At 41.1% G+C, this 17,729-nt stretch overlaps 1 protein-coding gene across 2 annotated transcripts in view; it reads left to right on the plus strand.

The window, feature by feature from the left end:
- Positions 1-353: 353 nt before the first annotated feature.
- C8A (complement C8 alpha chain) overlaps positions 354-17,729 on the plus strand; it is a 62,594-nt gene continuing 45,218 nt past the window's right edge. Inside the window, exons 1-2 of one of the 2 annotated variants that reach the window (XM_080656251.1) lie at positions 354-566; positions 13,294-13,396. In XM_080656251.1, the coding sequence (XP_080512377.1) occupies positions 490-566; positions 13,294-13,396 (180 nt within the window). In that variant the 5' untranslated portion in view covers positions 354-489. The remainder of the gene's footprint in view (positions 567-13,293; positions 13,397-17,729) is intronic. The other variant, XM_080656250.1, reaches the window with a different exon arrangement.

Here is a 17,729-nt window from a genome sequence, read left to right on the forward strand (position 1 = left end):
GATACATTGTAGAACCTCCATGCAACTGTTAGCATTCTCTGTTTTGCTGGCTGTTTATGGCGGAGCTGATATACCAGTATTAGCTTCATTTCTGTCTTACAAAACAAATTGATCTGACCTTACAGGTTCCAAGAGCCACTACAAATGATCATGCATTCTGGAACTGTGTCTTGATTTGACTTATGCCTCTTTCTGAAAATAAGATCCTTTTGCTAAGCTGGTATTGGTAAAATATATATCTTATAGGTATTATTTTTCAAAATAAAGGTCTGAAGGACAGTGGCCTTTGGTGTCTGGGTTTTTAGGGTGTTTGGCTAATCAATATCCTAGTAACTAATTAACCACATCTGAATGAGAATCAAGGGAGTTCTGTTAGTTTCAAACATTAGATCTTATGGGTCCAGGCCTGTAGACATCTTTTTACTCCAACTCCCTGAATAGATCCCTTAATTCCTTCTAGGTGATATAGGCTGGTGGATTCTGAATGAGATGTTTGCTGTTGCTTTCTTCATCTTGTCTTTGATGACTTGTCTGCCTGGGATAACCATACAGGAGAAGGCAAACCGGTGAGTCAGCCATATGTCTCTGCAGAATTTGCACAGAGGGTTCACCTAGTGGGGAACAGAAACACTTTCATGTTTGTAGCAGGCTGTTTTAGGTTAGAATGTGACCTCTTTTCCTGCTCTTCCTAGTGCAGTGAAGGACTAGAGGACAGTGAAAAGAGTGTGTGTGCAAATCACAGTTGCAATACTGAGGAGCTGGCTAATCGGAAATACATCACTTCATTTCTTTGAGCTTCAGTTGTCCTACCTGTAAGATGAGAATAATAATGCCTCTTCTGTAAGAGTTAATGAACATGCAGCAAGATCCTGGATATACAATAGACTTCACTCAATGAACAATAGTTCTCTTGAGTAATGTTGGACAGTTAACATCTACTCATCTGTTTGTGAATCATAAGAATATCTGTCTCATAGTGTTGTGGGAGAATAAAATTAGAGAATGCATATAACATCATTTAGGAAAGGGGAGACACTGTAGAGATGCTGGGTCATTTAATAGAAACAAGTTTACCTTTTGCTGCGAGATAATGAATGGAAGTGATATTTTCATATGCACATTGCCTTTTGCTCAGTCCATTTCCTTACATTTTTTTAACCTGGTCTCATGTTTTTTTAATATCTTCACATTAAGTATTTTGTGGTGCTTAAACAGCTCCTTATGTCACCTTTGGGACAGTTTTGAAGCTGTCCCTATCTCCAAACTATTAAAGATTGCAATTAGAGTTATTTTATTAAAATTCTTGTTGGATGATTCCATTTTAAATCATTACTCCTTTTAAATGTTAGAATAACAGAGATTTTCTTTAAGTAACAGTTCAGAAGGGAGGAAGGTATTTTTATAAGCAGTTAATTTGCAACTTGTATTTAAAGCAAATACGATTTTGAACAAAATCAGAAAATTCATCTCTAATAATTAGAAGATAAAGGCGAGGGAACTGTGGAAAAGGAAATCTCTGCTGAGATACTATTAATTATAAAAGCTTATCATTGTAATCCTTTTTGAAAATGAACAAAGAACCCTGATGTTTGATGAACTTATCAAATAAGACAGAGCAGTGAAGAGGCAAATTTGAAGTCAAGGCAAAAGAGAGCCAATTAAATACCTTACAAAGTGCTGAAGTGGGAAAGCACGAGGTCTCTGTGTCTAACGTCAGTGGGTCTGACCCTGGCTCCGGAAACAGAAAACTACGCAGTGAATAACTATGGGTTCAAATTCTGGCACCGGCATTTTGCATGTGTGTGAACTCAGGCAAGCTACTTAACTTTTCTGAGTAAAATGTGGGAGGAAAGTAAGAGGAAGAATTAAACACATGAAAAGTATTTGGTATGATGCCTGGTTCTTAGTGAGCGTTCAGTGAGAGCTGTGGCCAGTGGTGTTGTGTGAGTGGTATGGTCATTTTGGGGGCTTCACATTCTCTCTGATGGTTGACAAAAATTAGAACCAATGTATAATGTGCCATTTGGCATGGATCTTTGCACTCGGTCAGTGATTTCAAGAATTTAACAATGGCACTCCTTCTCCCCCCACCCCCAAATAAAATCTTACATCATCCCTGCTGTTTTGAAATGTCTTTCTCAAAAAAAAAACACCACCCAATTTTTCTATTAAGACTTTATAATAAGCAAAATGATAAACATGAGCTAATAAAAATAAAGTATTATTAAAATGCAGAGGTAGATCATATTTTTTCAATGTTAGGGTTCATATAAGATTTTATTAAATACTAGTAGCCCTGTGCATGAATCTGTGCACCAGTAGGTTGCTGCCGCCTCCTGTAGCTCCCCTCCACTCCCTCTTCCTCCCCCTCCCCCTCCCCCCTCACAGCTTGCTGCCCTGCCCCCTCCTGTAGCTCTCTGCCGCCCACTTGTAGCTTGTAGTTCGCTGCCCCACCCTTCTGCAGATCTGTGATCCCATCATTATTCTTCGGTTGGTAGTTACGCCTCAGGGCGTAATGGATAATCAGCATATTCCTCTCTTATTATACAGGATTCCAGGTATGCTAGGTACCATGTGGTGAACAAAACAGATAATGTCCCTACCCTCAAGGAATTCACAGTGCAGTGATAGGCAATAAACCCGTAAGCAAAACATTTCAGTAAAATTCATGATAAATACCATGAAGGAAAGAATAGGCCCTTTGTTAGAGGGTATCTGAAGGTAGGCTGGTTGGGGGGTGGTTCTCTGTAGGGGCGGCATTTAAGCTGGGACATGAAGGAGGGCAAGGAGAAACCATGTAAGGAGCAGGGAGAATGGAGAGGTCCACATGTGTTAAGGCCCAACTGTGGGAAGCGGCTAGCCATGTTGGTGGACCTGAAGGATGGGAGGTGCACCGAGCAGGGGATTGTGCTGTGAGAGGATTGTGCCATGAGAGGATGTCTAAAAGGATCACAGAGGACCTAGGGCACCATGATGAGGAATTTGGGTTATAGTCTATGTGTAGTAAAAAACAAACAAACAAACAAAAAACAATACTAAATGGTCTTACAAAAGAGGGCTATTACCTGATTTCTAATTAAAAACCATCCTTGTGACTGTGCAAAGAAGGGATAGAAGAAAGGTGAAGTGGAAGTTGTCATTGGAGGCCGCAGCAGCGATATGGGTGAGAGATACTTGTGCCTTAAATTAGGACGGGGGGCCGTCCAGGTAGGTGGGAGGGAAGATACTTGTGATAACATTCTGAAGGTAATATTGACAGACATTTCCCAAGGACTGGGTGTGGGGGCTAGAGGGAGGAAGGCATGAAAGACAAAGGCAGGTGACTGGCTTGAGCAACAGTGTGTTATGGTGGCTCCACTTATTGATGTTAAGTAAAACCAAGACAGAAGCTGGTTAAAAGGAGAAAATTAAGAGTTTATATTTGGAGCCTTTACGTTTCCCAAGCCTGAGAAACACGTAATGGAGATATGAAATGGGCAGTTGGATAAACAAAACAGGATTTCAGAGAAGTGGTCCGAGGTGAAGATCTACTTTAGGGGGCATTAATAGAGATGGTTTGTGAAGGTCCGAAAATGGATCTCACTTTCTCAGGAGTGAGAAAAGCAGAAAGAGAAAAGAAGAGAGGCAGGACTGCACCCTGAGGAATTCCAGCGTTTGGAGAAGTCAAAGAGAACTGGCCACTGACACAGGAAGTGGGCAAGACAGTGTGGTACGAGGAGTCCAAGAGAGGAAAGCCTTCAAGAAGGGCACAATGATTAACAGAGAGCAAGTCAGACCAACCCGGGAGACTTCCCACTGGACTTAGCAACAGGGAGGTGCCTGGAGACTCAGCACTTTCACAATCAAATGTAAAATACTTCCGTTTCATGATGTAATTCCATGTAACTGAATAGGACTGGCTCAAGGTTATGTAATTAGTGACAATCACTTTGAATATAAGCTGAGCCAACTTATTAGGTAGCTCCCTGGCAATAATCAGGGTTAGGGCTTTTGCCCTTCTAGTTTAGGACTGGCAGCTAATTATTATTTTGTGATCTAAATTGCTGAGGTGGCCACAATCTGGGGTCAAGCATTAGACCTGCAAGTTGTAGGTTCATCTTCAGGTTTTATGCCCTTTGCCCAATATGCCACCCTATTTAAAAAGGCAGATGGCAAGCATCTCACCAGCCCCCCATGACGAGTGGTCTTCAATACATTTTGACAAAGATGGAGAGGATTGCTGACATATGTGGGATTAAAGAGGTTAGAGATAAGAAACTAACATGTGTGTTAGGCATATCCTGGTTTTTTAGCAATAAGAAAATTGAAGTTTATTAAGTAAAGAAACTGGATTTAAATTCATGTTGCTTGGACTCCAAATCCCTTTCTGTTATATCAGTGTTTCTTCAACTGTGTTATATAGTTTTACAGAGGTCACCTGAAAAAAATGACACATGTTCAAAAAATTGGGTAAATGCTAGGTTAAGTAAATTAAAATGCGGAACTTCTCGGTGCCTTTAATATGTCGTTGGACATTTTGAATCTCCAAAAGTAATATGTTGTATGCAATGTATCCAAATGTATTTGACTATGTATCTTATCTTTTCCTCTTCTGTCTCAGTCACATCTCTCAGGAACTAGTACTATACAGAGCATTCTCTGAGAAACCCTGCAGTAGCACTATATTGGCTTGTGTGATTCTACAGAGGAAAAAACTAGAAGCCAGATAGTTAAATCAACTTGAATAGTGTAGCACAGCAAGGTACATGCACAAAGACTCCCAAATCCCAGTGCTCTATAGTAAATGTCTTACTGTTTGAGTTGACTTTTAGTAGCTGGGAGATGCTTTTAAACTATTTGCCAAGATTTACTAGGCCACAGATTTATTAATGGTTCCTTAAGTAATTGAAACATTGGTACAATTCTTTTGGAAAGCTATTGGGCCATATGTGTCATAAGCTTTAAAATCACTTCTATCCTTCCACTCAGCCATCCCATTCTGCAGGATATATCATCAATAAATAACTTAGGACACCGAAAAACTGGGTGCTCGATAATCTAATTGTTTGATGTTAGAGGAGTGGAACCATCATAAATAGTTTACATTTCTGCTGCAATATCAAGTGGAAATGCAGGGTATAAAATGCAATACTCTATATGACCTCAACTATGTTATGAAAATAAAGAGTGAAAGGAAATATGAAAAAATACTAATATTGGCAGGAACTGGGGCAATTTTCCTTTCATTATCTTTTCTATGTTCTCTTTAATGAGAATGCATTACTTTTATAATCAGCAAAAATAAACTACATTTAAAAATTCATTGGAACGATAAGAGAATATGCTGGTCACATTATTAATGGCTAGAAGGTTGGAGCCCCGTTATGATTTAATGAATGGTCCCGTGTACCTTTTGTACTCTTGCTTCAGTGATAGCATTACTGTGTGTGCCTCTGTCTAGACATCATGTCACAAAGCTTTTAAAACTACAGCAACACAGCACGGCTCTGACTAGGCTTTTGCTTCCATCCATTAATACTGTTTCCTTCCATTCTGACATCATAATGCAGTCTCTGTAGGCTTACAATGACATTATCTTGACAATTCTATAGTGAGATGCAGAACTAATGCTGGAGACATTTCTGCTCCCAAACCTTCTCTCCCACCTTTTTGATAATTAGAACCCTTGTCTTTCTCTCTATTCCCATGCTTCAAACTTTTATTATTAGGACAATCTATTGGCAAAATGACAGATGGAACAAACCTTGATCCATTTGAATGTCTAGATGACAGAATCATTTAATTAGATAACTGAAAATTAGATTCAAATATAATCTTGAAACAATGCCACTCTATTTCCCATAAATTGTTTCAATTCTTTCCTTTTCTCATTCCTTCCTCTCTCCATCCCTTTTTATTCCTCCTTGCCTCCCTTCCTTCTTTTTTCCTTTCCTAAATATTTACCCAGCACTTTGCTTGGCTCTGCATCATGATAGATGCTGGGACTTCAGCAGCAAGTATACAGACAATACTTGCCTTCATACAGCTTACAATATGATGGAGAAGATAGAAATTATACAAATATTACAAGTTTGATAATTAAGTGTGGAGAAGATGTGCAGAGCTTGATGCACCCCTATGTTCATAGCGGCACAATTCACCATAGCTAAGATTTGGAAACAGCCTAAATGCCCATCAGCAGATGAGTGGATTAAAAAACTGGTACATCTACACAATGGAATACTACACTGTGGTAAAAAAAAAAAAAGGAGTTCTTACCATTTGCAACAGCATAGATGGAACTGGAGAGCATTATGCTAAGTGAAATAAGCCAGTCAGAGAAAGATAAATATCACATGATCCCACTCATTTATGGACTATAATGAACAACATAAACTGATGAACAAAAACAGATCCAGAGAGAGAGAAACATCGATCAGACCATCAAACCTCAGAGGGAAGGTAGGGGAGGGTGGGGGTAAGGGGAAGAGATCAACCAAAGGACTTGTATGCATGCATATAAGCCTAACCAATGGACACAGACAACAGGGGAGTAAGGGCATGAGTGGGGAGGATAGGGGGCTAATGGGGGAATAAGGACACATATGTAACACCTTAATCAATAAAGACATTTAAAAAAAGAAATAAAAAACCCAAATCATATGAAAGGAGGTATCTAAACAGTCTGGTTAGTGACAGTGCCTCCCTAAGGAACTGATGTTTATGATGAGATTGAAAGAAATCTAGGAGCTCACCAGGTAAAGGAGCAGATAATTGGATTCATTCAGGATTGGCTTCTACAGGTAGATATGGTCAAGAGAACTGTGGGGTCTAGGAATTTAGGATCTAATTAAGATTTTAAAATTATAGACCATGGATTCAAAACTAGTTATAAAGACAAATAAAAATAGGAGGGGGTCCTATTGATAGAAAGAAAGCTTAGGAGTGAAGAGAATGGAAGCCCAATGAGATCCAAATAAAAGTGCAGTGGGAACCCTTGAGCATATAAGATAGATGAGAAGAGGCTGTGGAGCCCCCAAGTAACGATTTGCAGATGACTTGTGAATTAGTGATTTGGAGGAGAAGCTGTTTCAGAAAGTGAGAAGATCCAGGATGTGACCATGGAAGACACTGGAGTGAAAAAAAGAAAGGTCATCAGAGATGAGGAAAAGATGCAACCGAGGGAGCAGAATGTTGGATGGCTCATTTATTGGGATGACGAGGTCTCCCAGAGCCATGAAAGAAATTTTAGAATAGAGATGCATATGGTGAGCTGAGCACTGAAGTTTTCTTGGAAGGGATAGTAAGGGTGGGGTTATATGCATACCAGCATCATTTTAAAGATTACAGTGTCTCTCAAAGTATGGCTTATAGAGCCCAGGGAGTCCCTAAGATCTTTTCGAAGGTGGGTTGAGGTGGGAGGTCCTATGAGTTCAAAACAATTTCACAATAATATTAAGACATTTGCCCTTTTCACTGTGTTTATATTTGCACAGATGGTACAAAAGTAATGGCAGGTAAAACTACTGTGGCCTTGATATAAATTAAGGAAGTGGCACTGAAGCATCTATCTTATATAAAAACTGCAGTTTGAAATTTTAACCCTGCTGTTTTGGCTTCTGTAAACGCTTGCTTGCTTAAATAATAAGGAAAATAAGACTACTCCCATTCCAGAGAGGCCGTGGACTATGCCCCAGACAGAGTTGTCAGTGCTGACACCAGGCCAGGCCTTGAGATATGGTCTCATGGCCCCTTCCCAGCATGTAGGCCTTCTTTCCCAGAAGGCCCGGAAGTCTCATTCCAAATTTGGGAGACAAAAGAGCTAGGAAAAGTATAAATAGAGAAGGTTTCCTCCATGTGGGGGGGGCCGGAATTTGAAAGGCACATTTTTCTTTGGCCCTGCCCTTAATGAAATGTAACTCCTTTTCTCTAAGCATGGCTTGTTTTTTTTCCGGTCTTCTGTAACAGCACCAAACTCAGAGGAAAGAAATTAAATTCCATGTAACTGAATGGGACTGGAAGAAAGTTTTGGTTTTTTGTTAATCTTCACCTGAGGACACTTTTCCATTGACTTTTAGAGAGTGTAAGGGAGGGGATGGACACACAGAGAGAAACATCGATGTAAAAGAGACAACTTGATTGGTTGCCTCCTGCAGGTGCCCTGACTAGGGCTGGGGATTGATCCTGCAACCCAGGTACATGCCCTTGACTGAAATTGAACCCAGGACCCTTCAGTCTGTGGGCCGACACTCTGTCCACTGAGCAAAACCAGCTAGGACAAGAAAGTCCTTTTTGAAACAGTAAAAATTATTAATTTTATGAAGCCTCAATCTTTGAATGCATGTTATTTAAATATTCTGTGTGTCAAAATGGGAAGGATGCACCAAGAACTTTTTGTGCACTGAAGTATAATGGTTGTCTTTTGTAAAAGCAATCATTTGAGTTTTAAGTAAAAGTAGCCACCTTTTCCCCTGGAACATTGTTCTTACTCAACAGGATAACTGTCAAACTGCAGTTATTCAGGCTTACATATTTGGCAGATTTTGTCTCAAAAATGAACAGAGAGCTTATCACTTAAAAAAACACACACACATTGTTACCAATGACAAAATTTGAGCTTTCAAGCAAAAATTAAAATTTTGGAAAAACATATCCACTATGATGAACTTGAAGACATCACTGGCAATCTTAATAAATTTGACTTTATATATATATATATATATATATATATATATATATATATATATATTTTTTTTTTATTGATATTTTACAGAGAGGAAGGGAGAGGGATAGAGAGTTAGAAACATCGATGAGAGAGAAACATCGATCAGCTGCCTCCTGCACATCTCCCACTGGGGATGTGCCCGCAACCAAGGTACGTGCCCTTGACCGGAATTGAACCTGGGACCTTTCAGTCCGCAGGCCGACGCTCTACCCACTGAGCCAAACCGGTTTCGGCTAAATTTGACTTTTTATGTTGCATAAGAATGTGTTAATATTTTTAGTATATGCATAATCAGTGAACCATTATTTTTCAAATTTCCAATGCCTAATGTTACAAAAATCATCTATGGATATCAGATCCATTCGAAGTTTACATAGACTAGTGGATTTTAATGTAACAGGGTATAAAAAATTCATTGATATGCTTTTAGATTCCACATTGCAACTAACTTTTAAGGAATCGCCCATGTCAAGTTTTGGTGTGGTATCAAAGAACAGCCACAGTTATCTGAAAAGAATATTAAAACACTGTTCAACTGCATAACTTTTCAACTATATAAATGTACAAGAAGGGATTTTTTTATAGAATTCAACCAAAGCCACATAAAGCAACAGATGGAATGAAGCAGCAAAAATGAGAATCTAACTGCGTTCTACTAACCAGACATTAAAGATATTTGCAAAAATATAAAACGACACTTTTTCACTAATTATTATTCTTGGAAATGTATTTTTAATACACTTACTTTATATATATTGAAACATGTAATGGGTTTATTATTGTAATTTTAAATAGATAAATATATTTTTTAAGTTTTTCTCAGTTTCGATTCTGAATTTTGTGAATATCTATGGCTCTAGTCCACTTACACAAAAGCTCTTTGGAGTTCTCTGTAGCACATTATAGTATAAAAGGGCCTTGGGACCCAAGTTTGAGAAGACCGTCACTTTCCTGACTACCTTGTCTAGGGTTGCAGCCTAGGTGACATCCTTTCTCATGGGTAGCAGCTCTGGCATAATTAGCATGAGATTTGAAGTACATTTTAATTCTACACTGAAGAGATAGTTGTTCCATTCATTGTAGCAGAGGCTGCCTGATTCTCAGAGGTTGTGGCAACGTGGGTGGTAAAAGACAACCTGACTACTTTGCCCAGTGGGCTGACCAGGCTTTGAAGGTATAGGAGCAGCGATGGTGACACTATAGAAAGAGGCTCAGGCTTGGAGCCAGGCAAACATCATGAGGAGCAAGAGATAGGCTTTGCCATCAAGCCAACTAGTTCAAATTCTGCCTCTGTCACCCTTGGGACATGACTTCAGGATTACTTAGCTTTTAGGAATCTCAACTCTCTTATATGCAAAATAGGGCTGATTATATTTACCTCCTGGGATCGTTATAGAGATTACATGAGATAATCCATATAATGTTCTAGTGTATAATAATAAAAGCCAACCTTTAATAAACACTTTATAAAGCATTTTAATGTACTTTCAATAACCCTATTAAGTAATTTTATTTTTAACATAGTTCTACAGATGGGAGAGCTATATAGCTCAATAACTTGCTCAAGTTTTCAAAGTCTGTGGGGGGCTAAGATTAAAACTCAGTCTCTTCACCCAAGACCCCATGTTCTTACCCACTGGGCTTTTTGCTACTCTGACTCTTCAAAAATGTTAATTTTCTTCAATACTCATCTATGTAAAAATAAGATTCATATAGAATGAAAAGAGAGATTTTATATAAACCCTCTAGCATCATACTTGCAAGAACAGGAGCATGATAAAATTTTCATTTTTCGTTTCTTAAAAGTATGACTGACTGGAAGGGAAATATGCACAGCTTTTCCTTTGTTTAAGCTTGGCAACTTAAAACTGATGCAGGGAGCTGAAAAGTGCTGGAGATGGATGGTGGTAATGGTGGCAGAACAAATGAATGTACTTAATGGCACTGAGCTGCACACTTAAAAGTATAGTAACTTGTATTGTGCATTTTACTTCAATAAAAGAAATTGGGGGAAAGAGAAAGGTCAATAGGCCATACAACTTTCGTTTTAAAAACACCACCTGTAGCCCTAGCTAGTTTGGCTCAGTGGATAGAGCGTCAGCTTGTGGACTGAAGGGTCCCGGGTTCGATTTCAGTCAAGGGCACATGCCTGGGTTGCAGGCTTGATCTCCAGTAGGGGGCATGCAGGAGGCAGTCAGTCAATTATTCTCTCTCATCATTGATGTTTCTCTCTCTCTCCTCCTCTCTAAAATCAATAAAAATATATTAAAAATAAATAAATAAAAATACCACATGTAATTCTTAAGAAGGAAGATAAAATCATTCCAGTGTGGAACTGCCCTTAGAGCCAAGCCTTCCAGGTAAGAATAACTGAGCATCCCTGGACATTCCCTCCCCCCTCCCCTGCTCTCTGCTCACTCCCACCTCCAGATAACAGGAAGGGTAAGGGAATATTTTGTGACATTGCTGCCATGGGTACCCAGATGCCCAAATCAATGGGCAAACTTTACAACTTAGAAAAGTCAGCCTATGTTCAGTCATAAAAAAAGAAATTTTGCCATTTGTGGATGAACATAGGATGAACCTGGAGGACATTACGCTAAGTGAGAAAAGCCAGACAAAGGAAGGGAATACTGCATTTTAAAAAGTTGAGTTCATAGAATCAGAGAGTAGATGATAGTAAGTGGTTATAGGGATAGAAGAGGTGGGGACATGGGGAGAGATTGGTCAAAGAGGAAAAACTTTTGGTTGTAGGATGAGTAAGTTCTAGTGATGCAATATACAGTGCGGTGACAATCTACACTAATAAAAGAGAAACATGCAAATTGACCATACCTCTACTACGCCCACCAGCCAAGCCCACCAGCCAATCAGGAGCAAGTATGCAAATTAACCCAACAAAGATGGCTGTGGCCATGGAGAGAGCAGGAGGCTTGGGTTTCCCTGGCAATGGAGGAAGCCAAGCTTCCTGGCTGGCCCTGGCCTTTGCTCAAGGCTACAAAGTTTCAATTATAGAAGATAAATAAATCCCAACAAAAATAGTTGCGGCCCTGGAGTGAGCAGGAGGCTTGGGTTTCCTTGGCAATGGAGGAAGCCAAGCTTCTTGGCCTGCCCTAGCCTCCGCTCAAGGCTACAAAGTTTCAATTATAGAAGATAAATAAATCCCACATACCAGGGCCTCCGCTTGGGTCGTTGGGGGGCATGACCGGCCTGCAAACCACCACAGGCCTCTCGCCCAGGCCACCCCATGTCCCAAGGGAACCCCCACTCTAATCCAGGACACCCTTCAGGGCAAACCAGCCGGCCCCCACCTGTGCACCAGGCCTCTATCAATATGCAAATTGACCATCACTCCAACACACAAGATGGCTGCCCCTATGTGGTCAAAGATGGCTGCCCCCATGTGGACACAAGATGGCCACCACAAGATGGCAAGCAGGGGAGGGCAGTTGGGAGGGACCAGGCCTGCAAGAGAGGGCAGTTGGGGGCAATCAAGTTTTCAGGGGAGGGCAGTTAGGGGTGACCAGGCCGGCAGAGGAGGGAAGTTGGGGGTGACCGGGCCTGCAGGGAAGGGCAGTTGGGGGGACCCAGGCCTGAAGGGGAGAGCAGTTGGGGGGGATGAGGTCTGCAGGGGAGGGCAGACAGGGGTGATTAGGCCTGCAGGGGAGGGCAGTTAGGGGTTACCAGGCCTGCAGGGGAGGGCAGTTAGGGGCAAACAGGCTGGAAGGGGAGCAGTTAGGCATCAATCAGGCTGGCAGGGGAGTGGTTAGGGGTGATCAGGCTGGCAGGCAGAAGTGGTTAGGGGCAATTAGGAAGGCAGGCAGGCGAGCAGTTGGGAGCCAGCAGTCCTGGATTGTGAGAGGAATGTCCAACTGCCCGATCCTACTGGTAGGATCGGGCCTAAATGGGCAGTTGGACATCCCTTGAGGGGTCCCAGATTGGAGAGGGTGCAGGCTGGGCTGAGGGACACCCCCTCCAAATGCATGAATTTCGTACACTGGGCCCCTAGTAGTTAATAATACTCTGTTGTATACTTACTTGAAATTTTCTAAAAGAGTAGGCACTAAGTGCTCTCACTCCTCCAAAAAAAGTAATTGTGAGGTGATGGATTTGTTAATTAGCTTCATTGTGGTAATTATTTATATATCCTATATAATAAAAGCCTAATATGCAAATTGACTAAACAGCAGAATGACCAGTGGAATGACCAGTTGCTATGATGCGCACTGATCACCAGGGGGCAGATGCTCAATGCAGGAGCTGCCCCAGCCTGCAGGTCCCAGGCCAGCCAAGGCGGGTGCCAGTGGGAGCCCACTGATCGTCCCACTGATCACCCCACAGATTGGCCCTGATGGCCGGCCAGGCCTAGGGACCCTACCCATGCATGAATTTTGTGCATTGGGCTTCTAGTATATATATATTTTATAGCATACCTAAATATATATAATTTTTGTCAATTATACCTCAATATAACAGGGAAAAATTTAGCATCTGTTTTCATATTATTAACATGCCTTCATATTAAAAGGCCTTTTGGAATTATCATAATAAAATTTTTTAAATTGAAGCTGGGATCTTTCTTATTTTAGGAGAGTGAGTCGGTGGGCTGGGAGCTTCACATCTACAGCAGTGAACTGCCAGCTGAGTGACTGGTCAGAGTGGACAGAGTGCATTCAATGCCAGGACAGAAAGGTAAGACATTGTGACCAGTTTGGGGGCATTTAATATTTGAGTTGTATACAGGCATTCAAATAAGATAAGCACCCAGGCCTATAAATCTGGAGGTCTGGGGAGAAATTTGGTCTAGAAATAGGTACTTGGAAGCCATGGATACGTGGATGGTAGAACTTTTTTTTTTTTTGCCTCTCCTGATTTTGTTTGTAAGGCATTATTGGGTGAAGCTGCAAAATATGTGTATGCTATGGCTTATACTCAGAAAAGTGGTTATTTGGACAGGGGCACACTGACCCATGATGGCCTCTCTGGGTCCTGGCCAATCTATTGCCTTCTAATGAGGGCCATCTGAAGGGACGAGTGGCTTAGGAACAAATGCCTTGCTGTCCAAGACCCTGATGAGCTGAGACAAACCAGAGCATGCCACAGAGGGTGCTCCTGAGGATTTCACTTCCATAGGTTGAAAAGGAGGACACGCCCAATGAACTGATGTGTGTCTATCATGTACGTCTAAGTGTTTTTGAATGGTCCACAATGGTGGGTAAACTCAGTGATATATCAAAGGAAGGGGGATGCTGGGAGCACTCCTCCACACCGTTCCAGCAGGGAGGAATATTAAATTTCTGACTTTGTTCAGAATCCCTGATTTATAAGTCAATGCTCGACCACTGAACCACACTGGCCAGGCACCTTGTCCTTTTCTTACATGAGCTTTTGCAGAGTTGGCTGATGGCCCTCCTTACTCCAGACCCACTCTTTAGTTAGATGTGAAAGTGCCCATGAATGTTTGATGAGCTGTTCAAAACCACAGTGTGGTAGAAACATCATTTGGGCCTAGTTTATTCAACTTCAAGCCCTGAACTTCACTGTTCTGCCACTCCCATCTCCAACATATGCCAAAGAATACTAGGCTGCCACAGTTTTCATTCTCGACTGGCCCACAAATGCTCATTTTGCTCTGAGATCCTGTAATAGTTCTCTGGGTCATCTGTAACAAATTGCCACAAACAACAGAAATTTATTCTCTTCCAATTCTGGAGACCAGATGTTTGAAACTAAGGTATCAGCAGGGCCACCCTCCCTCTGGAGGCTCCAGGGTATAATCTACTCCTTGCCTCTTCCAGCTCCTCGTGGCTATTGACAATCCTTGACATGTGGCTCCATCACTCCAATCCCTGCAACTGTACATGTTAGATCTCATCATCCCCTTTTCTTGCCTCCTCCTCTGTGTGTCTCCTTTGTGTGTCTGTGTGACATCTCCCTTTGCATTCCTCTTATAAGGACACTGTGATGGCATTTAGGGTTTACCTGGATAATCCAGAGTAATCTCATCTCAAAAACCTTAATAATGTTTGCAAATACCCTTTTTCCAAATAAAGTAACATTCACAACGTTCAAGGGTTAAGATTTCTCCTCCTCCTCCTCCTCCTCCTCCTCCTCCTCCTCCTCCTTCTTCTTCTTCTTCTTCTTCTTCTTCTTCTTCTTCTTCTTCTGGAATGGCCATTATTCAACCTACTGTATATTCCAAACTGAATTTTCTCATACATTGCAGTTTAGTAGCATATAGCACAGGTGAATGACTTATAGGTTAAATCAGAATTGAATGATTTCATTAAAATAATTAAATCCTGTTAGTGAAGTTAAAGACACTCTCGTTTCTTTTTACTAGTATTAATGTGTTTCTTCCTCTCGAAATCACACAAAGATGTGCATTTCTGGAAAAAAACATTATCTAGGAGCTAAAAGAGGAAATTATGTCTTAATGACACCAACCACAGGCTATAGCACGAAGAAGTCCCTCAGGGAATGTCTGCACTAACTTTCCTGAAACACAATGTCTTCATTATTTGGTAACAACCTAGAAAACAGGGAGCCAGTGGGAACAAACCTCATGTTTGCCCATTATTCCCAGTATAGGCACCACAGGAAGGATGATAATGGTGAGGACAGTCACTATTTGTGAAGTAATGTCTATATACTAGCACTGTGCTAATGCTTTAAATAAATTGTCTTATTGACTTTAACATGCAACTGTACATGATAGATCTCATCATCCCCTTTGCTTGGGTCTCCCATTAAGAAAGTGGCAGAGCCCGCGTTTAAAACTTGATCAGTGTGATTCTCAAGTGCCCATTGTGCCTGATCACTTCACTCTACGGCCTCTCCCGGAACACTATGGAGAATAACAATGACATTAGGGGGTCACCTAATCCAATTCCCACTCAGTCATAAATCCTTCTGGAGCAGCCCAACAGTTGGCTACAAGAATGATGATGATGTCAATAACTATGATTATTGATTGCATGCCAGCAATAAGACAAAGTGCTAGTTTTTTACATGTATCATCATGGATCTTCACAACATTCTGAAATAGCTGTCACTTTATAGATGAGAAAACAGAGGGTCAGAGATGTTAAGCATTTTACCATGTACGGTAAATGGTAGAACTGGAATTCCAACCAAGTCCATAGTAGTAGTACATAACCTCTCAAACTTGTGAGATTAAATGAGGTAAAAGATGTTAAAAGTTTGGACAATAATACGCACTCAATACAGGATAGGTACTAGTACCACTATCACCATGTTGGTAACTGCAGGCCTCAAAACTCTGATGAACTTTTTAAGGAGTAGAAAAGAGAACTGGCTCTATGTTGCTAGGCTGGACGCTACTTTCTTTACCATACTATGCGGAAAGATATGGCTAGAAAACGAAAACATCCTCATATTTCCAAATCGATCACTAACTTTAATCTCTTCCACAGAGTTTACTACTCTCTTACTGCTGTTGTTAACTAAAAGGCAGGGAAGGCAAAGGTATGGGTGTGAGCTTTGCCTCTGTTTGCTACCTCTGCCTCTCTGCTAATGAGCATTAAGTAGGCAAGAGTGGGCAAGGGGAAAGAGATGGGGTAGCTGCTCTTCTTCAGACTCACCTGCTAAATCATTGGGAAAAGACTGTGCTGATAAAGATGATGATGTGGAAGCCACTTTTGTTTACTGAGCACCAGTGATATGCCAGGCCCAGGGCTAGGTGCTTCCTCAGACATTCTCACTTAGTTCTCACAAAACCTTTCAAGGTAAGGTGTCATTACATCCATTTTACATACGTATTAGAGACCAGAAGCTCAGAGAAGGTAAGTGACTTGTTCAGGGTCAGTTGGTAGTGAATCTGGGATCTAAACCCAAGTCAGTCTAATTCTCATGCCCTAGCTCTTTCAAATGTAGGACACAGTGAAAGAATCTTTAGTAATTGTTATTAGTGAGGTCAACTAGATCAACTGCATAATTTTATAGATTTGGAAACGAAGGAACACAGCACCAAATACTAACACTTTACATAGCAAGTAAGAAATAGATTCAGGTCAGGAGCCCATATCTCTTACTGCTCGAATCATTGCTTCCTACTTCCTTATTAACATTCTTGAAGGAGAGGGCTGAAGATCTGATCCAAGGTCAGAAGCAGCAGAAAATATGGGGCAGCATGTCGCCTTATTAAACATTTTGTAGGGATCTCTCCATACAGCATGTTTTGTATTATTATATGTTTTATTTTTTCAACTAGACTCTAAGCTTCTTGAAGGCAGGGTTGGGAACAAAATGTCTCTGGATATCCTAATATTCAGCTTTCTCCTTCTACAGTATCATGAAACCATAGAGCTCCAAGACTGGTGTGCATTTTTTTTCTTTCTGTCCTCCTATGAACAAGTATTCATTCATCTGCAGTCAAAGCTGGACCCAGGGCCTCAGATGATGTCTCAGAGCTCTCCTTGTCTAACTCTTGGATGGGCTCTTTCTACATAATAGGCAAGATGACCACTTAATGCCTACAGTTCCCAGTAACTTCAGTAAAAAGAAATGGTCTTTCCCAGTAGCTCTGAAAGAAAACCCTCAGAGAGGACTCTGTCTGCCCTAAGGTTGAGCCGTGAGCCACTCCCTGAGCCAATCATTGCAACTTGGAGATATGAAGCTCTGGTTGCCCAGCCTGGTTCATACTCAGACATCCCTGTGACCAAGGGGATGAGCTCATCCCCACTGAACTATATAAGATATGTCTCAAGGAAAGAGAGGATGCCATGACCAGAAGAAATGTTGCAGAGGAAAAGCAACAAATGTCTTTTTAATTGTTTTTAATTGATTTCAGAGAAGAAGGGAGAGGGAGAGAGAGATAGAAACACCAATGATGAGAGAGAATCATTGATTGGCTGCTTCCTGCACATACCCCACACTGGAGACCGAGCCCACAACCAGAGCATGTGCCCTGACTGGGAATCAAACCATGACCTCCTGGTTCATTGGTCAACGCTCAACCACTGAGCCAAACTGGCCAGATAACAAACTTCTTCTAACAGTACTT

Source organism: Plecotus auritus (genome assembly GCF_963455305.1).
Source record: "Plecotus auritus genome assembly, chromosome: 2".
Classification (NCBI taxonomy): Eukaryota; Metazoa; Chordata; class Mammalia; order Chiroptera; family Vespertilionidae; genus Plecotus; species Plecotus auritus.